The 26,130-nt window shown below is 45.7% G+C and overlaps 1 protein-coding gene across 1 annotated transcript; it reads right to left on the reverse strand.

Moving 5' to 3' along the window:
- Window positions 1-262: 262 nt before the first annotated feature.
- Window positions 263-26,023, reverse strand: LOC143276735 (long-chain specific acyl-CoA dehydrogenase, mitochondrial-like). The gene is made up of 8 exons (XM_076581397.1): window positions 25,845-26,023; window positions 23,206-23,361; window positions 21,685-21,822; window positions 18,380-18,544; window positions 16,979-17,210; window positions 8,156-8,371; window positions 5,744-5,871; window positions 263-3,728 (listed from the first exon to the last, which is right to left on the reverse strand). Exons 1-8 carry the CDS (start codon window positions 25,946-25,948, stop codon window positions 3,548-3,550), a joined length of 1,320 nt encoding a protein of 439 aa, XP_076437512.1. The 5' UTR covers window positions 25,949-26,023; the 3' UTR covers window positions 263-3,547.
- Window positions 26,024-26,130: the final 107 nt, after the last annotated feature.

Raw genomic sequence — 26,130 nt, forward strand, 5'->3', positions numbered from 1 at the left:
TTACATTTTATTCCTTTTTTTGGGGGGGGGAGGGGGGGGGCGTTAATTGATTTTTATCTGTTGTTTACTTGTCTTTTTCCTTCCAATCCCTTGATTGCTAAGCTTTTTACTTACAGGTAAGTTTTTCAGAAGCAAAGAATTTAATTAAAGCAAACAACAACAACAAACACAAACAACAACAACAAAAAACAACCAAACCATTCACTCTGTCAGCAATATGTGACCAGGAAATCATACAGAAAATGAAAACAACACCAAAACATACTTTTCTGTTAGTCTTTTTTTCTTCCCCCTAACAGGAGAAGTTTATTTAATAGTTTGTTCATAAGTCCACCCCCCTCCCAGAAAAGTCAGTATCCAAATTTCACAACAAAGAATGACAGGCACACTGCAGAGTCAGCAACAGAAAAGGGGTCAAGGAAACTATAGTCTACAGAATCTTCACAATGATGAAGGAGGTAGTCCAGCGAAAGAAGAAGAACTTATTAAATGCTTTCACCAAACTGGCAAAGCCACAACAAACATACATGAAAATAAAATTTCTAATGCATTAAAGTTTAGCAAAGACAGAGCAAATTGAAAATGTCACATCTGAAAAATGGTGGCCATTGGAGTGATTGTTTACCTCCTGCAGAAACAGCGTTTCAATGGCCAGCAGACTGCGGTCTAATGGCGAGATGTATCACCGAGTTGCCATGATAAATTTTGGCCGAGAAGAGCAAACAGATAGGCCTGGTTTGCATCAGTTTGACATGGTAAGTATATTTAACCAAACTGGGAGTTTATATAATACAAACTCCTCAATTTAAACATGTCCTAGCAGCATAGCATAACGATCTGAACACTTACACAAAGCGAGTCACAGACAAAGACAAAAAAACATACTCCCCCTCTACATGCCTTTGAAAAAAAAGAAAGAAAAAAAAAGCATTAAAAAAACAAAACAAATCTAGACCGATCAGAAAAATCTATATTTTATATCAAGAATAAGTAATGTGTTAGACTATCGAATGAAGTCAACATACATGTTTTAAAACCTTGAAAGATCAGAAGAAAAATCAATATTCTACAGTTAGCCGATTGAATGAAGTCAGCATACACGCTTAAAATTGACAAGCCTGTTAGCTAAGTAGATCCAGTTAAGTCAGGTACAAGTAGGCATCGCTGTGTTCAGAAAAAAATCCATTAATATGCTAAACTGCATCTGCTAAGCAGATGCCTGACCAGCAGCACAACTCAACGCACTAAGTAGCTCCAAGTGTGCGTAATTTGCGTCGTTTGGTTGTGGCTATACCTGTACCTGTTGTTGAGAGAACCTGAGGTAGAGGGCCCATCTTCATCAGACACAAAGCATGAGTGTCAAAGAATCGATAGACTGTCAGAAAATATGAAAAAAACTTAGCTGTATGAAGCGCACAGGATCAGGAGTTGATAGACTGTCAGAAAATATGAAAAAAACTTAGCTGTATGAAGCGCGCAGGATCAGGAGTTGATAGACTGTCAGAAAATATGAAAGAAACTTAGCTGTATGAAGAGCACAGGATCAGGAGTTGATAGACTGTCAGAAAATATGAAAGAAACTTAGCTGTATGAAGCGCACAGAATCAGGAGTCAAGATGGCTGCCGGAAAAAGAGGAAGCTAGTCAGGGATACAGAGGGGAGGTAACCTACTACCAAGAGGTTATCAGCTGCAGCTACTTTCGTTTTCTCCGTATAGGCAGGTAGTAGTTTGCACAGGACAGGAATCAGACTCCCTGCCAGAGTCTGCACTAGTGGGTCATGGTAAAGTAAGTGTAGCTAAATTATATTTCAATCATCATGTGAAGTTTGGTAGCTACATGCTGAGCGGTTGCTGCAGCACTGTGCCTGAAGTGGAGCACCCCTACCTGTTGATGTAGCCAGGACAAAACATGTCAGACTGGGAAGACTGCACAGGCAGATGTCCTTACAAATTTGATCACAGTAAAAGCACACAATCCCACTAAACAGCAACAATTTGTTTGCAGTGTAGTAATCATTGATCATACAGCTCTCCCTTTACTGTTGGCCCAACTATAAACTTATGTCAATCTGTGATATAAGCTGAGCGTCGGTGTTAATTGTTGACCAAATTTAAAGTAATGCGAAGCCTTATCACTACCCACACGGATTCACCAGAAGCTTTTCATGGTAATAAAAGACAAGATGAGTGAGTGACGAGAACAGTCTATCAAATCCACCAGAACTGACAAATGACAAAAGAAAAAAGGTACCTGGAAAACATTTGTAAGAAACTATAATAAAAACAAAAAATGTCAGATCACAAATAAACAATTAAAAAAATTAATAACAAAGCCAATAAAGATTTAAAAACTGTTAACCAATAAATCTCAGACCACCAAGGAACAATCTCATAAATATAAGAAATTAACAAATCTCTAAAAAAACAAAAACAAAATAAAACAAAAAAAACACCAGTAAAAACCGAATTTTTGTCACATAATTTCAGCTTCACAAAACACATTCCCTGAAAGAGACTTTCATCACTGATAATGCCAAACAAAAAAGATCAATGCACCAAAGTCTTAAACAGAAAAAAAAAGTGCTGACTGCTGACAATGCCCGTTAACACAAAAGACACCAAAGACAGATGAATCAAAACTGATCCCATATTTGTGGTATAAACCAACAGAGTGACAGTTTACATTCTCCATTCAACATCATATCTCTCTCTTTTTAATCAATCATATGTTCAAGTCTTTCAGAAACAAATGAACAAAAATATCACTTCTTTCTCACACTCAGCAAATCACTGTTTCACATCTGCTTCTCTCTTGGAAAATGGGATGCACTGCCTAATCCTACAAGCACAACAGAGTGGAAAGTCTAAAAGCTGTTCAATGTTGTTGTTTTTTTTTGTTAGACACCAATAAACAGGGTCTGTGCAGGTTTACGCATTAAAAATTCTATGACTTTCAAAAGTTTCTGCCATTTTCAGAAATTTCCATGACACTAATGTAACTATTTTTTCCTCACAAAATATATTTTTTCTGTTACCAAAACAGCCAACTGGGAAGAGGAAACGCACAAACATTAATGTGCTTTGCAAGTCCACAGTGGGACAGTCAGAAAGATAATAATACAGTCATATATACCTCATGTCTTATGTCTTGGTTTAATACCACAAATACACACAATCGGCGTTGTCCTCACAGGATCTTGGATGAAACCTTACAACAGCACATATACTGACATTACACACTTGATGATGATCACAAATTATTTTTTAAAAAAGAAGAAAACTTGCTTCTCCATTTTTCAATCTGCACAAGAATAGGTATTTTCGGAAAGTTTTTATCTTTAATTCCATGACTTCAACCATGATTCCATGACGTTCCAGTCCAGGAAAAAATACCCCTTTTTTAAATTCCACGACTTTTCCAGGATTTCCAAAACCTGCACGGAGCCTGCATGATGATTATTGAGCGATAGCTTGCTGCAGACAGTGTCAGCCGGGTCCAAACTCGTTTTCCGATTTAATGGGCCCAAAACTTATTTTCCAGGTTAATTAATTGTCGGAAATGATGGGCCGGGCGATCAGCTCCTTCATGATCTCATTGCTGCCACCGTAGATGGGCTGTACGCGAGCGTCGAGGAAGGCGCGGGCGATGGGGTATTCCAGCATGTAGCCCCACCCCCCATGGAGCTGCAGACACTGTGTGGCGATCTTGTTCTGCAGGTCCGAGATCCTGGACAACCAAACACGATGTATGTATATAGCACTCAATCTTTCTTTTTTTTCTTTTTTAAAGGGACTCAGTTGCATATAAGTATCAATAGCAATGACTCCATATGTGTTAAGCACTTTGAGCTTGGTCTCTCACTGAGTATAGGTGCTATAAAAGTGTCCACAAAGCTGCCAGTCTTCCAGACCCAAAATTAGGAATCCTGTCTGGGGGTGTGCCAAGCCCCCTCCAAAGACAGGGGCGTCAAGGGGCACTGCCTGCATCAGATCACTTTCACTGCTAGACACCACTGTTCAGGGGCACTGCCTACATCATATCCACTTTCACTGTTAGACACCATCGTCAAAGGGCACTGCCTACATCAGATCCACTGTCACTGCTAGACACCATCGTCAAAGGGCACTGCCTACATCAGATCCACTGTCACTGCTAGACACCATCGTCAAAGGGCACTGCCTACATCAGATCCACTGTCACTGCTAGACACCATCGTCGAGGGGCACTGCCTACATCATATCCACTTTCACTGTTAGACACCATCGTCAAAGGGCACTGCCTACATCAGATCCACTGTCACTGCTAGACACCATCATCAAGGGACACTGCCTACATCAGATCCACTTTCACTGCTAGACACCATCATCAAGGGACACTGCCTACATCAGATCCACTGTCACTGCTAGACACCATCGTCGAGGGGCACTGCCTACATCAGATCCACTGTCACTGCTAGACACCATCATCAAGGGACACTGCCTACATCAGATCCACTTTCACTGCTAGACACCATCATCAAGGGACACTGCCTACATCAGATCCACTGTCACTGCTAGACACCATCATCAAGGGACACTGCCTACATCAGATCCACTGTCACTGCTAGACACCATCGTCGAGGGGCACTGCCTACATGAGATCCACTGTCACTGCTAGACACCATCGTCGAGGGGCACTGCCTACATCAGATCCACTGTCACTGCTAGACACCATCATCAAGGGACACTGCCTACATCAGATCCACTGTCACTGCTAGACACCATCATCAAGGGACACTGCCTACATCAGATCCACTTTCACTACTAGACACCATCATCAAAGGGCACTGCCTACATCAGATCCACTTTCACTGTTAGACACCATCGTCGAGGGGCACTGCCTACATCAGATCCACTGTCACTGCTAGACACCATCATCAAGGGGCACTGCCTACATCAGATCCACTGTCACTGCTAGACACCATCGTCGAGGGGCACTGCCTACATCATATCCACTTTCACTGTTAGACACCATCGTCAAAGGGCACTGCCTACATCATATCCACTTTCACTGTTAGACACCATCGTCGAGGGGCACTGCCTACATCAGATCCACTTTCACTGCTAGACACCATCGTCGAGGGGCACTGCCTACATCAGATCCACTTTCACTGCTAGACACCATGTTGGTCAAACAGCATTGGCACTTTGCCTGTGCACAGTAATCAGGTTTCCTGTTGATTATCGTGGATTGGTGTACAGACCCAATCTGTGGGATCAGTGTACAGACCCAGTCAGTGGGATCAGTGTACAGACCCAATCTGTGGGATCAGTGTACAGACCAAGTCAGTGGGATCAGTGTACAGACCCAATCAGTGGGATCAGTGTACAGACCCAGTCAGTGGGATCATACAGACCCAGTCAGTGGAATCAGTGTACAGACCCAGTCAGTGGGATCATACAGACCCAGTCAGTGGGATTAGTGTAGAGACCCAGTCAGTGGGATCAGTGTAGAGACCCAGTCAGTGGGATCAGTGTACAGACCCAGTCAGTGGGATCAGTGTAGAGTTTGTTTTTTGTTTTGGTTTTTGAAATTTTGAAATCCGGAAAAAAATATGAAGAAAATAGTAATTTCAGAATCAGGGCTAAAATTCAGATAAAAAAAAAATTCTGAAAAATTAGGAATGGTTGGCAGCTATGTGACTGAGGACAGGCGTTATTTAAGTATCCAGAAATGATCCTCATCACCAAGATCAGTCTCACCAATACTTGGCCATGGAGGCAGTGGAGGAGTCCAGACCACGAGTGTTGTGGATTTCCAGACACTGGTCCACGAAGGCACGGCCCACACTGATCTCCGTCTTCATCTCCGCCATCTTGTGCTGAATGGTCTGCTCACACATGCATGCGTACGCACACACACACACACTGAGAGTTAGTACATGTTGCCATGCACATAAAAACATACACTGCACATTTTTTTCTTTCTCCCCCCACCCCCTGTCTAACTAAAATCACTTAAGTGAACAGATGCTGAATTAATGACCAACACACCCACATTCACATGCACATATATAAAGACACACAGAAACACACATATGAACACGTACACACATACAACCCTCAGGAAATGTCACCACCACCACCCCCCAACATACGCCCAACACACAAATACACACATCCACCCAAATACACATGTGCAATCCTAAGAAAATGTACATTCCCCTCCAATACAAACAAACACACACACACACACACACACATATATATATATATATATCTACAAACACACACCAACACTAACACATACAAACACCCCACAACTTTCAAATATACCCCCACACCCCCTCACACACTAAATACACACGCATACACAACCCTCAAAAAACGTCCTTCTCACACCCACCACATAGCCATACACACAAACATACCCACAGACATAAAAGCACACACACATATGCACCCATAAAAAATGCCCCCCCACCCTCCCCCCACCCTAAAAAATGTAACCCCTCCCCCCATACACACACACAAAATGTTCCCCTCCCCCCATACACACACACACACAAAATGTTCCCCTCCCCCCCAAAAAAAATGTAACCCCTCCCCCCATACACACACACAAAATGTCCCCCTCATCCCCCCAAAAAATGTAACCCCTCCCTTCCCCCACCCCCACAAAAAATGTCACCCCCCTGCCCCCAAAAATGTAACCCCTCCCCCCATACACCAACACACACCCTCACACCCACAAAAAATGTCCTCTTCCCACCCCTCCCCCCAAATACACACAACATCCCAACACACACACCCTTACACCCACACTAACAAACACACACAAATACACAATCTTCAAATAGCCTCATCCCCACAATAACCCCCATCACATACATACAAACACACACACACACACACACAAACAAAAAACACATACACAACCTTCAAACATCCCCACATACATCCACACACACACACATCCACACACCCACACCCACAAACAAAACTCACACACACATACACAACCTTCAAACATCCACACCCCTCCCCCCCCTCCCCATACACACCCACAAACAAAAAGCACACACACATACACAACCTTCGAACAACCCCCCGCCCCCGCCCCCCCCCCCCCACACACACACCCACAAACGAAACCCACACACATACACAACCTTCAAACATCCCCCCCCCCCACAAACACACCCACAAACAAAACATACACATTCACACCCCCCCAAAAAACCATGTCCTCCCCACACAACCCACACATACATCCACACACACACACATACATAACCCTTAAAAAAGTCCCCCCACACATACATCAACATACACACACATACGTACATAACCCTTAAAAAAGTCCCCCCCACACATACATCCACACACACACATACATAACCCTTAAAAAAGCCCCCCCACACATACATCCACACACACACACACATACATACCCCTTAAAAAAGTCCCCCCACACATACATCCACATACACACAAATACATAACCCTTAAAAAAATAAAAGTCCCCCCCCCCTCCACACACATACATCCACAAACACATACCTAACCGTTAAAAAAAGTCCCAACACCCACCCACAAATACACAACCCTAAAAAAACATCCTCCCCACATACCCTTCACACACACACCCACCCACAAATACACAACCCTAAAAAAACACCCTCCCCACACACCCTTCACACACACACACACATCCACAAATACACAACCCTAAAATACCATCCTCCCCACACACCCTTCACACACACAAATACACAACCCTAAAAAAACACCCTCCCCACACACCCTTCACACACACACACCCACAAATACACAACCCTAAAATACCATCCTCCCCACACACCCTTCACACACACACACACACCCACAAATACACAACCCTAAAATACCATCCTCCCCACACACCCTTCACACACACACACACACACATCCACAAATACACAACCCTAAAAAAAAAAAAATCCTCCTCATACACCGTTCACATACACACACTAAACCCTAAAAAAAAAAAAATGCCCCACCACACACACCCCTCATGTACACACACAACCCTCAACACTCCCCCCCCCACACACACCCCTCACGTACACACACACAACCCTCAACCCCTACCCCAACCCTCAACCCCCACCCCAACCCTCTCCACACACCCACCTGCAGCTTGGACAGGGTACGGCCGAACGCCTTACGTTCCCTCACATAGTTGCGCGTCTCCTCGAACATCCACTCACAGGCGGCCTGGCCCATGGTGGCGATGAGGAGTCGCTCTTGGGGAAGCTCCTGCATCAGGTAGTAGAAGCCCTTGTTCTCCTTGCCCAGCAGTGCGCTCTTGGGCAGCCGCACGTCCTCAAAGAACAGCTCTGATGTGTCCTGGCCAAAGAGAGTTTCAGTTTTAGTTTCTCAAGGAGGCGTCAATGCGTTCCCACGTGTCCTCGGTCAACACAGTTTCAGTTTGTTTCTCGATGAGGCACCACTCACTGCGTTGGAACAAATCCATATGTGGACACGTTACACCACGTCTGCCAGACAGATGTCTAACAGCAGCATTACCAAACACTCTTGACAGGCCTTGAGTGCAGTTTCAGTTTCAGAAAGAGGCGTCAATGCATTTGGACAAATCCATACATAGATGTGTTACACCAAACCTTCTAGGCAGATGCCTGACAGCAGCATTACCAAACACGCTTAGTCAGGCGTTGAGTGCTTGCATGTTTATTTGAGTACATATCAGCGAGAATTTCTTCTTTCAAACTTAAATTTACATACCTGGCACTGTGTGGGGAGTGAGGGGGGCATTTTTCACACAGAAATTTGGTGGCAAAAGAGTTAATGAACTATTTTCCTGACATCAGTCAGTGGTTCTCCTCATTCTAAAATGGGCACAAACACTTCATCAAATATCTCCCTTATTCTAAAATTGGCACAAAAATTTCAGGAAATATTTCCCTTATTCTAAAATAGGCACAAACACTTCATCAAATATTTCCTTTATTCTAAAATAGGCACAAACACTTAAGGAAATATCTCCCTTATTCTGAAATGGGCACAAACACTTCGGGAAATATCTCCCTTATTCTAAAATAGGCACAAACACTTCGGGAAATATCTCCCTTATTCTAAAATAGGCACAAACACTTCGGGAAATATCTCCTTATTCTAAAATAGGCACAAACACTTCATGAAATATCTCCCTTATTCTAAAATAGGAACAAACACTTCATGAAATATCTCCCTTATTCTAAAACAGGCACAAACACTTCAGGAAATATCTCCTTTATTCTATAATAGGCACAAACACTTCACGAAATACCTCCTTTATTGTAAATGAGATAGGCATCACAGAAGGCTCTGAGAGCTCCATAAATCTAGAGGATAAAAAAACGTCTCAAATTCTGTGGACTTTCATGCCCTAGAGCTCCATAAATCTAGAGGATAAAAAAACGTCTCAAATTCTGTGGACTTTCATGCCCTGCTCTTATGGTGAGCTCAGTTTCGATACCCCCCCCCCAACTGCGTGCTTGGGGTGAGTACTGTCGCTGGAGGCACGTTGTGGTGGTTCCACTCTACAGGGACACTCACTCAGGCTAGCTCAGCCTAAGCCATTACTGTCGTCAGTGGGGGGCTCAGTAGGTGATGTCCTTAGTACGTGAAATCAGAACAGGCACTACTGAACACCACTGAAGATGCAGTGCAGGGTCTCCTCCGGAGTGTAGCCTCCTGGTGACCTAACGTCGATGCTACCCTATGGACTGCTGACGGTGGGACAATGACAGACGAACGTGGGTGTGGCCATGTATGGGGGGGGGACTGCTGATGCTGGGACAATGACAGACGAACGTGTGTGTGGCCATGTATGGGGGGGGGGGGGACTGCTGATGCTGGGACAATGACAGACGAACGTGGGTGTGGCCATTTATGGGGGGGGGGACTGCTGACGCTGGGACAATGACAGACGAACGTGGATGTGGCCATGTATGGGGGGGGGGGGACTGCTGATGCTGGGACAATGACAGACGAACATGGGTGTGGCCATGTATGGGGGGGGGGACTGCTGATGCTGGGACAATGACAGACGAACGTGGGTGTGGCCATGTATGGGGGACTGCCGACGATGGGACAATGACAGATGAACGTGGGTGTGGCCATGAAAGGGGGACTGCTGACGCTGGGACAATGACGACGAACGTGGGTGTGGCCATGAAAGGGGGACTGCTGATGCTGGGACAATGACAGACAAACGTGGGTGTGGCCATGTATGGGGGGGGACTGCTGACGCTGGGACAACGACAGACGAACGTGGGTGTGGCCATGTATGGGGGGGGGGGACTGCTGATGCTGGGACAATGACGACGAACGTGGGTGTGGCCATGAAAGGGGGACTGCTGACGCTGGGACAATGACAGACGAATGTGGGTGTGGCCATGAAAGGGGGACTGCTGATGCTGGGACAATGACGACGAACGTGGGTGTGGCCATGAAAGGGGGACTGCTGATGCTGGGACAATGACAGACGAACGTGGGTGTGGCCATGAAAGGGGGACTGCTGACGCTGGGACAATGACAGACGAACGTGGGTGTGGCCATGTATGGGGGGGGACTGCTGACGCTGGGACAATGACAGACAAACGTGGGTGTGGCCATGTATGGGGGGGGACTGCTGACGCTGGGACAATGACAGATGAACGTGGGTGTGGCCATGTATGGGGGGGGACTGCTGATGCTGGGACAATGACAGACAAACGTGGGTGTGGCCATGAAAGGGGGACTGCTGACGCTGGGACAATGACAGACGAACGTGGGTGTGGCCATGAAAGGGGGACTGCTGACGCTGGGACAATGACAGATGAACGTGGGTGTGGCCATGTATGGGGGGGGACTGCTGATGCTGGGACAATGACAGACAAACGTGGGTGTGGCCATGAAAGGGGGACTGCTGACGCTGGGACAATGACAGACGAACGTGGGTGTGGCCATGTATGGGGGGGGGACTGCTGACGCTGGGACAATGACAGACGAACGTGGGTGTGGCCATGTATGGGAGACTGGGAATGAGCAGCGTGGGAGTAATGCCACTGAAATATTGCAGATGATGGGGCACGGCTGTGCCGCTTAACTTCCAGCAGAGCTATTTAGTTCCAGAGTTCAGTGAGCGGTCAGGAGCACGGCTGCTGACCTAGATTCCACTGGGATGGGGGGGGGGGGGGGAAGGGGAGCGCGCGCCGCACTCTTTGTGCCTATGTTTCCAGCTGAGAAAGGTGTATTGTTTAAGTGATTTTCATTTCATCATATTCGTGCACACTGGTTTTTGTTTGCTGTCATTTTTGTGTACATGATTCCAGTGAATGTGAACTTTAAGTGTGTTGTGTGATTTACCAGATACTGTCCGAGTGTTTGTGTTACATCCAGTTATTTGACCTAAGTGTGTGTGTGTGAGTGCCGACAAAAATGGAATCTGGTGCGGTAGTGGCAGCATTGCTGACTGGGCAACACACCTTCAGTGAACACTTGAGATGTTTGGATAATATGTGTCGTGTGTGTGGTGAGCGGGTTCTCAGAAGAGATAAAGATAAGAGGTTAAATGCAAGACTTTGTGCCAAGTATTCTTCTGAACTGTTTCGTTTTTTCGGTCTAGATGTTTCGAATGATGAAGAGGGCAAACATCCCACATGCATTTGTATCAAGTGCTACAAAAAAATGATAAAAATGAAACATACTCATGGAAATTCTCAGTTCAAAACAGCAAATGAAAATGTTGCACTTGACATTGACAGAATGTCAGAAATCTGGACAACTTTCGATCCAGATCTATCTTTGGATCAGTGCAAAACATGCTCTTTTCATCACTCAAAAAGTCAGTCTGGTCGTCCGAAAAAAAGACGATCAGCACCCGTAAAAAAATGCACGGATGACAGTTTTGATCCGTCTGACCTCTGCTTTGATACCGACGACAGTGTGTCAACGTCATTTTGTCAGTCCACATCAACACCAGTCAAAAAAACAAGAACGCTGTGCACAAACACATCTCCAATAACACCCAAAACACCTGTCACTGACGCAGCTATATCACCCATCACACAATTGAAACGTAAGACGGTGTATGTTGACTCAGAGGATGAGGATCTCAATAAATCTCTCACTGAAGAAGAAGAAAAATTATGCACACGACTGATTCGCAGGAAATTGTTTAAGTCAGGAGACAAATCAACAGTTAGATGCAAAACTGGAGGTCAGCCAATAGTGTTGAAAAAAGTCACACAACCCCGTAAATCATCTGCCATAGCATCATCTCCTCTGAAGAAAAAGCGGTCTCAAATTATGCAAAAAATCAGAAAGCACATCTCAGGGAACAGTAAAGAAGCCATAGTAAAACAGCAGGGGTCAGAAATCAAAAGATCAGCTCAGAGCCACAGACAACAGATACTGCAAGCTGCTGGATGTGGCCCAGTGAAAGTGACCAAAAAACAAGGGTCTGCACTGAGAGCTGCCATGGGGTTAAGCTGGGCACAACACAGGATACAAAAGAGGTTTTATGCCAGTATTGGTGTGGAACATGAAGGGGAAAGGAAGGAGAGGGAGGTGCAGAAAGAAGCAATGTTTGGGGAGGTAGAAATAGAAAAGACAAAACTCATCTTTATTGATAAAGAGGGAAGACAGAGGAGGAAACAACAGTAGGAAAAATCAAAGACATTCCAAAGATGGTAGAAAACTTATTAGACCAGTACGACAGAGAAAACAAGTTGACATGGCATGATGATAGAATACCGCAGGATGAGATATGGGTAAAAATTGGAGGGGACCATGGAGGGGGGACATTCAAACTCATGCTTCAAATTGCAAATCTCACCAACCCCAACTCAAAACACAACATGTGTCTCCTGGCCATTGTAGACTGCAAGGACAGTCCAGACAATTTGAGAAGAATCTTAGAACCCTACAAAGAACAGCTAGCTGCTCTGCAGTCAATGACATGGCGAAACAAGAGAGTCAAAGTGACCTTGTTTGGGGACTATGACTTTCTCCTCAAACTGTATGGACTTTCAGGTGCTCAGGGGACACACCCATGTTTATACTGCACAGCATCCAAATCACAAACACAAAATCCACCTCACTGCAATGAAGGCAACATCACACAGCGCACATTACAGGGCATCAAGACAGACTACAGCAAATACAAACACTCCAAGCAGAAAATCGCCAGCCTGCACAACAATGTAGTCAGGGAGCCTATTGTTGACATAGAACTTAGCCAAGTGGCTCCCCCATACCTGCACATTCTTCTGGGAGTGGTCAAAAAACACCATGACCTGCTGGAGGGGGAGTGTCATTCTCTTGACAAAAAGATAGGAGAGTCAATAGCCAGCCAGGGAAAACAGATAGACAGTGACTCAGCCTTTTCTGAGTTTGTAGACAAGCTGAGACAGATCCAAAGTGCTGAAGAAGAAAAGAGATTGCTAGAAACTAGGATTGTATTTAACAAGCCTGAAGGAGACAGCACACCACTCAGTGATTTCCAAAAACAGCAACGTGAGCTAGCTGATATGGTAGAAGAAAAAGATGCAGACATTGAATATCTCAAGACACAGCTTGATCTGCCACACCCGGCTGGCCCTCTCACACAACACTTAGATGCCGTGCTTCAACAGCATAAAATACACAGACAGGCATACCACGGAGCATCATTCATTGGAAACCACTGTCACAAATATCTCAAGCCAGAAACAATAGAACACATCAGTGACAGTGTAGTCAAGAAAACAGGTGAACTGACTCAAGACGCGGACATAAACCTCAGAGCTAGGAACATTTCCCAGAAGTTTAAAACACTAAACACGCTGTTCTCACGCATTCACATAAACATCTCACATCAAAGACCCTTGACAGACAGTGACGTTGACACACTGGATAGTGACATCAAACAGTACATGTCTTTCTTCTGCCAACAATTCCCACAAACATGCATCATTCCCAAGCAACACATCCTAGAAAATCACTGCATTCCATTCATTCTCATGGTTTTGGCCTGGCCCTACAAGGGGGGGAGGCAACACACGCAGTCGTCAATTCACTCAAAAAGAAAGTATTAGGGATGCAGTCACAAGATGACAAACTACGTGTCATCATGCAAGAGCACATGACTATTAGTCTCCCCCATGCTTCAGCAAGTCGTACCCCAAGCAGGAGAATCACGGCACAAATCAAAAAGTAAAGAATAAAGAAATTTTCAGCCCTGTTCTTTTCTCCACCCTGAATCCCTCCCTCCCGCACACACACATTGTAAGGAAAAAACAAGAAAAAAAAAAAAAAGAGTTTAGTCAGTGTCACACTTCAACTGAGTGGATTACCAACTACAAACAAGGAGTTCATACGGATTTATAAGTTCAGGTAGGAATGGATTTTATTATTTAGAACTTACAAATGCATGTCAGTACGTTACATTGTGATCGTTTACTAAAAGCATGGTATCGTCAAGGTGTATCTTTTAGACTGACCAAATGCATGTCGCAAGCAAAGGCACACATACTGACACGCAAAACATCTAGTCGGCGAAAATCTCTCTCCCCCTCTCTGTGTGCGTCTCTCTCTCTCTCTCTGTGCGTCTGTCTCTCTCCCTCTCTCTCTGTGCCTCTCCCCTTTCTCTCTCCGTACACGTTCCTCTGTTTCTCAGTATGTCTGTCCCTGCATATATGTCTGTCTGTCTGTCTCTCTTCCCGTGATATTGAGAGAAGTGTGAAACTTAAGTGGCTGGCAGCAGTTCTCAGTGGAGCTGACCGTTAAATACTGACACTAATTCCGGGGCGGTCTGCCACCTCCAGGTAACGTATCGGCTATATTTTCCTTCCAGTTGTATCGTGGAGACATGCATGTATATCATGATATAAGTTTTATCTCCAAGTAAAACGATGTACACACACAACACGGAGTTGAAATTGAACTACGTTTCGTGTGTGTTCCTCAGTTCGAACAGAAGAATGTTCGTGTGCTCGCTAAGTTTTGGACTGCTTGTACACTGCCTGTAGGAAATTAAACCTACTCATGTTTGGTATCGTTAAATTTGTCAGAGAATCACACATCCATTCACACCCATAGCGCCCTTCTTGTTGCATTCTGACATAGAGTATTATTTTTTAAAAGCACATAACCCTGTTTCTGACAGTTTATCAGCAGCAGCGAAGCTGTTCACAGCTGTACACACTGCCCGTGTAACATGCGCTCCGCTGAGAATAGCGTGAAGTTAGTGGTGCGCCAGAGTGCTGCCCCATATACTGCCTGCCTGTCTATCCAGGCTATCACCTTTCCAACGTTTCGCGCTTGCTCGCTGTTCATCCCTCTCCCCTCCGCTTCGCGCCAAAACTAAAAGGGCTGCCTTGTGCCGCCGTGGGGGGAGCAAAAAAAAAAAAAAAAAAAAAAAAAAGACGAGTGTTTCAGCTTCTCTCCACCACGTGATCCCCGTCTCCACCACACAACACACACCCTTCTCCCACTCTCTTACTGTACCAGTATAATGAAACTAGAAGTTACAGAAAATTGATCACTAATAAAACAAGAAAATGACAATGGAAATTATATAAAAATCATGATGAATATAAGAGTATAACGACGCAAGAAATCATAAAGAAAATTATGATTAATATAACAGTATGATGATGGTAGACAATATAAGAAAATTATGATAAATATAACAGCATAATGATACCAGAAATCACAGGAAAATGATGATAAAGAGTATGATGATATTAGAAATTACAGGAAAACCATGATCAACATAACAGTATGATGATGCTAGAAAATATAAGAAAATTATCAATAATGTAACAGGAAAATGATACTAGAAATTACATGAAAAATATGGTTAAGAGTATAATGACACTAGAAATTATAGGAAAATTTACGACTGACGTAACAGTATAATGATACTAGAAATTACAGGAAAATGATGATAAAGAGTACAATTAGGTGGCGTCAGTGAAAATTTAAATATTCATTACAATGACTGAAATGTGATTTTTGGCAAACAACATGACAACAAAAGAAAAACCAAAAAAAAGAGTAAGTGAATATCTTGACTGGTTCTGAAGATATTCCATTTTAAAGATGTGACAATGCGTACATGCTGTTAGTACTTAATATTTTTACATTTTCACAGTCCTAATGTACTGTCCATGAGGGTACTGTAATGAAAACTCATATACTTCTAAAAACCATATGATAATGGCATGTTGCACAAGAAAACAATAACACTTCAGCAGCAAAGAAATTGGAGAATATGCCTGTCAAAGTAGGGGGATACAGAAAATCAAGACATGTCAATCTGCACAGAATAGCAACTTTGAAGGTCTACAGCACTGAAAAGAATAGACAGCTGCATTTCATAATAAAATATCTTGCACAATACATCACAAAAAGTGCACTGATTTTTTTTCAGGCAGGATAATTAACTGAATTTTAAGTATCAGAGTCTCAAACTTTGAAAAATCTTCAATTTGACCAGTGGAAAAAAGACTGTTTACTGGGGTAGCATGCTGCAAAGATGAATATTTCAGTAACTGTCACAAGTAGGACCTGGAAATTTTGTGTGTGTATTAAGTGAAATGTCAGCTTTCAAAATAAACCTTAAAACTTCCCTCTAAATTTGGCAGAAAAGGAATGATACCTGATTTTCTCATAAAAAAGGGTGCATGTTGTGCACACACACACTAACACAGATACAACCCCTCCACACACACACACACCCACACTAACACAGATACAACCCCTCCCTGCACGCACACACACACACACACACCTAACCTGCACCTTCAGCCCTTCTTTGTTCAGCTTCCTCCCCTTCTTGAAGCCGGGCATCACCCCCTTCACACACATACACTACACCCTCCCCATACACAAACATCAGATACAATCCCCTCGCCCCCCCCCCCCACACACACTAACACAGATACAACCCCTCCACACACACACACACACACACACACAGCTAACCTGCGCCTTCAGCCCCACTTTGTTCAGCTTCCTTCCCTTCTTGAAGCCAGGCATGCCGTCCTCCACCAGGAAGAGGCTGATGCCGTGGGCGGCCGACTTGGCTGAGGGGTCTGTCACTGCCACCACCAGCACCACCCCACTCATGTAGCCGTTGGTGATGAACACCTTGCTGCCGTTCAGGATGTAGTCGTCCCCGTCGCGCCGCGCATTGGTTCGAATCCCCTGCAGGTCGCTGGAGGGTGAAAGAGTTTCAGTTTCAGTTTCTGGACAAAATCATGAACGTTACACCACATCTGATGCCTGACCAGCAGAAAAACCAAAGCACACTTGCCAGGCCTTCAGTGCAGCTTCAGTTTCTCAAGGATGCATCACTGCGTTCGGACAAATCCATCTATGCTTCACCAAATCTGCTAGGCAGATGCCTGACAGCAGCATAACTCCACGCTTGTCAGGTCAGGCTTGGAGTTCACGCTTTATATTTATGTACTTATCAGAGTGGGTTTCTTTTCACAGAATTTTGCCAGAGGACAACACTCTTGCTGCCATGGGTTCTTTTTCTGAGAAGAATGTACAGAGGGGATGCTCACACTCGCAGTGTTGTCATGTAAAATGTCAGTCTGTTTGTCACTGTACTGTATTGTTTAGAGAAGGGTGAAAGAAAGAAATGTACAGAGGGGATGCGCTCGCCCACACACATATATAGAAGCATGGGGTTGTCGATAAGTTACCAATGTGGATTATGTAGATGAAAATTCCTCAGTGGTCAAACTCTGTCCTGTGTGTCTTATCACATAGAATGTCAGTTTGTTTGTCATTGATTGTATTTGTGAACCATCACAAAATCAACTGCCCTAAAACCCTACTGGCCAAGAGAGTGGGGATGTAACTTGGGCAAGACACTGTCCACTATAATCTGACCCTTGCCCAGTGGAGGACAGCAGTTGTTTCCTCTGCAGTTCTGACTGGTGCAATAACCCAGTGGTTCAAGCTTTGGACTTTAAATATGAAGGTCCCAGTTTCCAATCTCAGTAATGGCACCTGGTGGGTAAAGGGAGGAGAATTTTCTGATCTCCCAGGTCAACAGATGTGCAGACCTGCAATCATCATAGTCAGACATGACTATCATACACTGTGCATACTTAAAGATCTTCATTCCCTATGTGCTTGTTCCGCTCAAACTCACCTGTTGGCATACACTGTACACACCTTCGTCACTTCCTCGTTCCGCTCACACTCACCTGTTGGCGTACACTGTACACACCTTCGTCACTTCCTCGTTCCGCTCAAACTCACCTGCTGGCGTACACTGTACACACCTTCGTCACTTCCTCGTTCCGCTCAAACTCACCTGCTGGCGTACACTGTACACACCTTCTTCACTTCCTCGTTCTGCTCACTCACCTGCCGGCACCTGGTTCCGTCATGGCGATGGCGCCGATGCAGCTGCCGTCCACCATGCGAGGGATGAACTTCTCCACCTGCTCCTTGGTTCCATAGTGTGTGATGTAGGGCATCACGATGTCCGAGTGCAGGGCGAAGCCTGGCCCAGTGCAGTTCACATAGGCCCTAAAGATGGTACACAGGTTATACAGGTTGTAGTGTGTTTTGTGTGCAGTTCACATAGGCCCTGAAGATGGTACACAGATTATACAGGTTGTAGTGTGTTTTGTGTGCAGTTGACATAGGCCCTGAAGATGGTACACAGATTATACAGGTTGTAGTGTGTTTTGTGTGTAGTTCATGATGGCCCTGAAGATGGTACACAGATTATACAGGTTGTAGTGTGTTTTGTGTGTAGTTCACATAGGCCCTGAAGATGGTACACAGATTATACAGGTTGTAGTGTGTTTTGTGTGTAGTTCATGATGGCTCTGAAGATGGTACACAGGGTATACAGGTTGTAGTGCGTTTTGTGTGTAGTTCACATAGGCCCTGAAGATGGTACACAGGTTATACAGGTTGTAGTGTGTTTTGTGTGTAGTTCATGATGGCCCTGAAGATGGTACACAGGGTATACAGGTTGTAGTGTGTTTTGAGTGTAGTTCAGGTAGGACCTGGTGTAAGGCAAACAGGTTATACAGGTAGAGGTTGTCAAGGTTTCAGTGTGTACATATGTGTGTGTGCTTGGAAGTGTGTGTTTGTAAGAGAGAGAGTGTGTTTATGAGAGAGAGAGTGTGTGTGTTAATTAGAGTGTGTGTTCCTCCTGTATGATGTTGGTCATCAGGTTGTCACCCCCCCCCACCCCCACACCCCACTCCCCGACACTGTTCCTCCTGTACGATGCTGGTCATCAGGTAATCACCCCCCAGGCCCCCCCTCCCCTCCCAACCCCCCAGACACTCACTGTTCCTCCTGTACGATGTTGGTCATCAGGTAGTCACCCCCCCTCCCCCGACACTCACTGTTCCTCCTGTACAATGTTGGTCATCAGGTAGTCACCCCCCTCCTCCCCCTCCCCCGACACTCACTGTTCCTCCTGTACAATGTTGGTCATCAGGTAGTCACCCCCCTCCCCCCCCCTCCCCCGACACTCACTGTTCCTCCTGTACGATGTTGATCATCAGGTAGTCACCCCCCTCCCCCCCCTCCTCCCCCTCCCCCGACACTCACTGTTCCTCCTGTACGATGTTGGTCATCAGGTAGTCACCCCCCTCCCCCCCCTCCTCCCCCGACACTCACTGTTCCTCCTGTACGATGTTGGTCATCAGGTAGTCACCCCCCCTCCCCCGACACTCACTGTTCCTCCTGTACAATGTTGGTCATCAGGTAGTCACCCCCCTCCTCCCCCTCCCCCGACACTCACTGTTCCTCCTGTACAATGTTGGTCATCAGGTAGTCACCCCCCTCCCCCCCCCTCCCCCGACACTCACTGTTCCTCCTGTACGATGTTGATCATCAGGTAGTCACCCCCCCTCCCCCCCCTCCTCCCCCTCCCCCGACACTCACTGTTCCTCCTGTACGATGTTGGTCATCAGGTAGTCACCCCCCTCCCCCCCCTCCTCCCCCGACACTCACTGTTCCTCCTGTACGATGTTGGTCATCAGGTAGTCACCCCCCTCCCCCCCCCTCCTCCCCCGACACTCACTGTTCCTCCTGTACGATGTTGATCATCAGGTAGTCACCCCCCTCCCCCCCCTCCCCCGACACTCACTGTTCCTCCTGTACGATGTTGGTCATCAGGTAGTCACCCCCCTCCCCCCCCTCCTCCCGACACTCACTGTTCCTCCTGTACGATGTTGATCATCAGGTAGTCACCCCCCTCCCCCGACACTCACTGTTCCTCCTGTACGATGTTGATCATCAGGTAGTCACCCCCCTCCCCCCCCTCCTCCCCCGACACTCACTGTTCCTCCTGTACAATGTTGGTCATCAGGTAGTCACCCCCCTCCCCCCCCCTCCCCCGACACTCACTGTTCCTCCTGTACGATGTTGATCATCAGGTAGTCACCCCCCCTCCCCCCCCCTCCTCCCCCTCCCCCGACACTCACTGTTCCTCCTGTACGATGTTGGTCATCAGGTAGTCACCCCCCTCCCCCCCCTCCTCCCCCGACACTCACTGTTCCTCCTGTACGATGTTGGTCATCAGGTAGTCACCCCCCTCCCCCCCCCTCCTCCCCCGACACTCACTGTTCCTCCTGTACGATGTTGATCATCAGGTAGTCACCCCCCTCCCCCCCCCCTCCCCCGACACTCACTGTTCCTCCTGTACGATGTTGGTCATCAGGTAGTCACCCCCCTCCCCCCCCCGACACTCACTGTTCCTCCTGTACGATGTTGGTCATCAGGTAGTCACCCCCCTCCCCCCCCCTCCTCCCCCGACACTCACTGTTCCTCCTGTACGATGTTGGTCATCAGGTAGTCACCCCCCTCCCCCCCCTCCTCCCCCGACACTCACTGTTCCTCCTGTACGATGTTGGTCATCAGGTAGTCACCCCCCTCCCCCCCCTCCTCCCCCGACACTCACTGTTCCTCCTGTACGATGTTGATCATCAGGTAGTCACCCCCCTCCCCCCCCTCCCCCGACACTCACTGTTCCTCCTGTACGATGTTGGTCATCAGGTAGTCACCCCCCCTCCCCCCCCCGACACTCACTGTTCCTCCTGTACGATGTTGGTCATCAGGTAGTCACCCCCCTCCCCCCCCTCCTCCCCCGACACTCACTGTTCCTCCTGTACGATGTTGATCATCAGGTAGTCACTCCCCTCCCCCCCCTCCCCCGACACTCACTGTTCCTCCTGTACGATGTTGGTCATCAGGTAGTCACCCCCCTCCCCCCCCCCTCCTCCCCCTCCCCCGACACTCACTGTTCCTCCTGTACGATGTTGATCATCAGGTAGTCACTCCCCTCCCCCCCCTCCTCCCCCTCCCCCGACACTCACTGTTCCTCCTGTACGATGTTGGTCATCAGGTAGTCACCCCCCTCCCCCCCCCTCCTCCCCCGACACTCACTGTTCCTCCTGTACGATGTTGATCATCAGGTAGTCACTCCCCTCCCCCCCCTCCTCCCCCCTCCCCCGACACTCACTGTTCCTCCTGTACGATGTTGGTCATCAGGCAGTCACCCCCAAGCCCCCTCCCCCCCTGCCCTCCCCCCTCCTCCCCCCCAGACACTCACTGTTCCTCCTGTACGATGTTGGTCATCAGGTAGTCACCCCCAAGCCCCCTCCCCCCCCTGCCCTCCCCCCTCCTCCCCCCCAGACACTCACTGTTCCTCCTGTACGATGTTGGTCATCAGGTAGTCACCCCCCAGGCCCCCAAACTCCTCAGGTGTGTTGACCCCCAGCAGCCCAGTCTCCCCGGCACGCTTCCAGACCTCGGCGCTCACCTGCCCCGCCTTCTCCCACCTGTAGCACACAGTTCAGTTTCTCAAGGAGGTGTCACTGCATTCAGATAAATCCATAATTTTATACGCTACACCACATCTGCTAAGTGGATGCCTGACCAGCAGCGTAACCCGACGCTCTTGGGCCTTGAGGAGCAAAAAAAAAAAAAAAAAAAAAAAAAAAAAAAAAAAAAAAAAAAAAGAAAAGAAGATGCATAAACAAATCAATGGATATATCACTGAACCAATGATTAAATTAAAAAAATAATAAATAAACAAATAAAATATCCAAAAAGAAAAAGAAAAAAATCCTGGGCCTCCCACTGAAGAGAATCCCAAATCTCTGAAATTCTAGGGGGTCCATGGTGCGTGCTTCCCCAGCAAACACATCAGTCTATCACTCCAACTGACTTCATGGAAGAACAGCTACTACCAGTACTCCTACACTCTCCCCCTCCCTCCACACACACTAACAACCAACACAACAGTTCACCACATCAAACTCGCTCACCATGATGGGGCAGAACCTCCTCCTGCAAGTAGCACCAGCTACCATTCCAACTGACTTCATGAAAGTATGGCTACTACTACTACTAGTACTCCTACACACCCACACCCTCTCCCTCACTCATACCCACACTGACACCCAACACAACTCACTCAGTGTAGAAGGGCAGAACCTCCACCTGAAAAGAGTGTCCGTCCACCATTCTGACTGACATGAAAGTACAGCTACGACTACTAGTACTCCTACACACACACACATACACATACATACACTGACCCACACATACAGTGATACACCCACACCACGTACTGGCACACAGCCAACACAACAGTCCATCACTGCAAATGACATCATGAAAAAAAAAATATATATGATAGTCAGTCGTGTCCGACTATGACCATCAGAGCAGCAGAGGAGGCAACTGCTGTTCCGACTATTTGGGCTAGAATTTGATGATAGTGGAGAGTGTCTTGCCCAAGTACATCCCCACTCTCTCGGCCAAGAGGGTTTTAGGACAGTCGGCGTTGGGATGGTTCCCAAAGGCCAACTAGCCCACAAGGCTGCAGCACTAAGAGCCAGTGCAATCTTGCCTCCTAGTTTGAGAGTCATAGTCCTTCACAAAAGACTAAGCTGTAAATGGTTTCCCACTGACTGGAGAAACCACTGATAATACAGCTCTCACTTTGCTGTTGGCCCAAATGTAAACTTATGTCAATCTGTGATACAAGCCGAGTGTTCTACTACAACTACACACACACACACGAAAGTATAGCTACTACTACAAGTACTCATACACACACACCCATGAAAGTACAGCTACTACTAGTATTTCTTTACTCACACACACCCACACACCCTTTCGCCCACCCACCCACACTGACAGCCAACACAACTCACTCAGCGTGGTAGGGCAGAACCTCATCCTGAAAAAAGCGCCGTGCGGTCTGGCGGAACATGTCGTGATCCTCGTTGTAGATCTTCCGTGTCCCGATGTCCATCATGTTTGGTGCCTGGCCCACCTCCGGCCGGACAGGGCCAGCACTCGTCATGCCGCTGATGGGAAAACAAAATCCATGCCACATAATCATTATTAACAAACTCACTCTGGACGCCTGATGTAAGGCGTGGTTTCGGACGATGGAATGCCACAGCGGTTTTGACAATTAAATTTTTTTCCACGTTTTCCTCATGGGGTAGCATAACAATTGCAGCTACACCGGGCATTGCGAACATGACATATCTAAATATATCCTTCTTTAGATCTATATGCACATGAACCTGTAAGTCTAATATATATATATATATATATCTATCTACTAAGGACATATAGTTAGTGTTCTACTATGTTAATACAAAAAATGTTGAATCCACAATTGATATATTAAAAAAAAAGAAAAAAGGAATATATCTACCTAACAAGCTAGCTAAAGATACAGTCTTGGTCCAATCTGCTGATGACATTCGTTTATGGATGAAGGTGACAATGAAAAATAAAACGCCTACTAGGACACTGAATTACATAAAGAAAATAAACCAGCGGGAAATTGATAAAATAGCAACTTTATGACAGAAAATGGCTTATCATTGTCCTTAGAAAAAACAAATATGATGCTATTTAATACAGGATCAGGCCCAGAAAAGCTCTCCGTGTTTACAATAAATGGTACCATCATCAGATATACACAATCTATTTAATTTTTGGGAGTCTATCTTTCTTCAAAGCTTTCATGGAATTATTATATTGACTATATACTAAACAAAGCAAGAAATGGTCTAAATTTCCTTAAAATAATTTGTAAACAGCACTGGGGGCAAGATACCAAAGCGCTGATATCTCTCACTACCTCCCTCGTACGTTCACGCTTGACGTACGCTCAAGAGGTATTCTTCAGTGCTCCACTGCATTTGTTAAAGAAGCTGCAAAGCATTGATTATAAGGCTTATAAACTCACTCTAGGTGTGCCCATTCTTACATCAAATTTAGGGAATTACAGAGAAGCAGGTGTTTAATCTCTTGATGAACAAAGGAAAGCTTCAGCCGCGAAATTCGTTATCAAGTCTTTCGCATATGAAACCTTTTCAAAAGACAGCATATTAATTAGTCATGAACAAATTAGGCGATGACATAACAGTTGTTATTTATATAAAGTAAAATGCAGCAAAATATATGTATGGCTAAATTATCACTATCAGACAGACAGAACAAAAACTGTGTCAAACTGTTAATGGAACCCCCATGTATGCTTTTATCTAATTTCCCTAATCAGTTCGTTAACTGTGTACATTATGTAATGCATAAAATCTATATAACATATGTAACACATATATGTAATTCTCTGAAAATGATTTTAACACTAACAGCATACAGTTTATGACTTGACAGTTGACCGCTGCAGAGCTAAAACCTCCCAGGCAGGGAGCATTTCATGGACTGTAAAATTTGTATAAGTATGCAGCTGTTTCTGTGTAAACTTGTGTGCATGGTAACCCCCCCTCCCCTTCCCCTCTCCTACCCCACCCCACAGTACCCAGACATTATGGAAATGAATTACCTTATGACAGGTGACAAAATATCTGTTCCATTGATAACTGGCTGTGGGCCACAGACCAAGCCCTGAGAGTGAGACAGCTGGGTTTTTTTGTTGGCACTACACAAGGTGTTTTGACAGATGAAACTGGAAGTATAAAAACTGCATGTGTATGTGTTTGTAGTCTATTGTTTATAGCCTCTGTGTGTGTGTGTGTTTTTTGTTGTTGTTGTTTTTGTGTGTGTGTGTGTGTGTGTGTGTGTGTGTGTGCTGCACACTAATTCTAACAACACCCTACAAGTGTGTGTGCATCTTGTGTGTGTGTGTGTGTGTGTATGTGTGTGTTTGCGTGTGTGTGTGTGTCCGCGCGTTTATGTCACACTCGCACACAATTGTTTTACTTTTATAATACGGTGTTTAATAACATATATCAATTAACTTTTCTTGAACAAATTATTGGAACAAATTAACATATCAAACGTGCACCTAGTATAAATACTTTTAAGAACCTCATAGATAAACACGAGTTATTGACAAAAGCGAAATATGACTTTGATGGATAAAATGACAGCTAGTCAACGACCTGACCAACAATGTAAAGGAACAAATCTGAAGGGGCATAAAAAGCCAAAAATGGCTAAGTTGTATAAAACAACGCCCCAAATCCTGATCCTGAAAACTGTAAACATAAGGAGACTAAATTGATGAACAAAACTTTGGAACGGACTTTGAAATCAACTCGCATGAGCACTTTCACATGCATGACACGAAATATTTGAGCAGTATCCACAAATTTCCCATTTTGACGGAATGAGTAACCGTGTTCACAACAATGCGTGGAGAGAAAGAAATGTGGATAATTGCTATTATTTGATTCGAATCAAAGTCGAAATGGACTTTGAACTCTTAAGAAAACTGCGCACGCCACGCAGGCCTGATAGGGATTGCTGTGGGAATGGAAAGATTTTGTTGTTTCTAAAGGGCATTAAGCTTAAAGGAAAACGATACCTTGGTCTTACTTCCGACGCAGAAGAACGCCATCTTGCGCTTGTGCTACGCAAAAGATGGCTTCTGCTGGAAAGAAGACGAAGAGCTGCTTGCCTGGCTGCCATGTCGACGAGTGCGAGACGTCTGCTCAATGGATGGTGTCACGGGAGACAACCTTTCTACTAGAGTCGAGTCGCCAGGTCTCGCACACTAACAATGGTAAAGGGAAGTCACTCCTGTAACTGACGCTCTGCGTGCAGTAAGCTAGCCATAAGCTATTAGGGCGGAGAGTTACCTTTCCTTGTGC

Source organism: Babylonia areolata, chromosome 32, assembly GCF_041734735.1.
Source record: "Babylonia areolata isolate BAREFJ2019XMU chromosome 32, ASM4173473v1, whole genome shotgun sequence".
NCBI classification, from domain to species: Eukaryota; Metazoa; Mollusca; class Gastropoda; order Neogastropoda; family Buccinidae; genus Babylonia; species Babylonia areolata.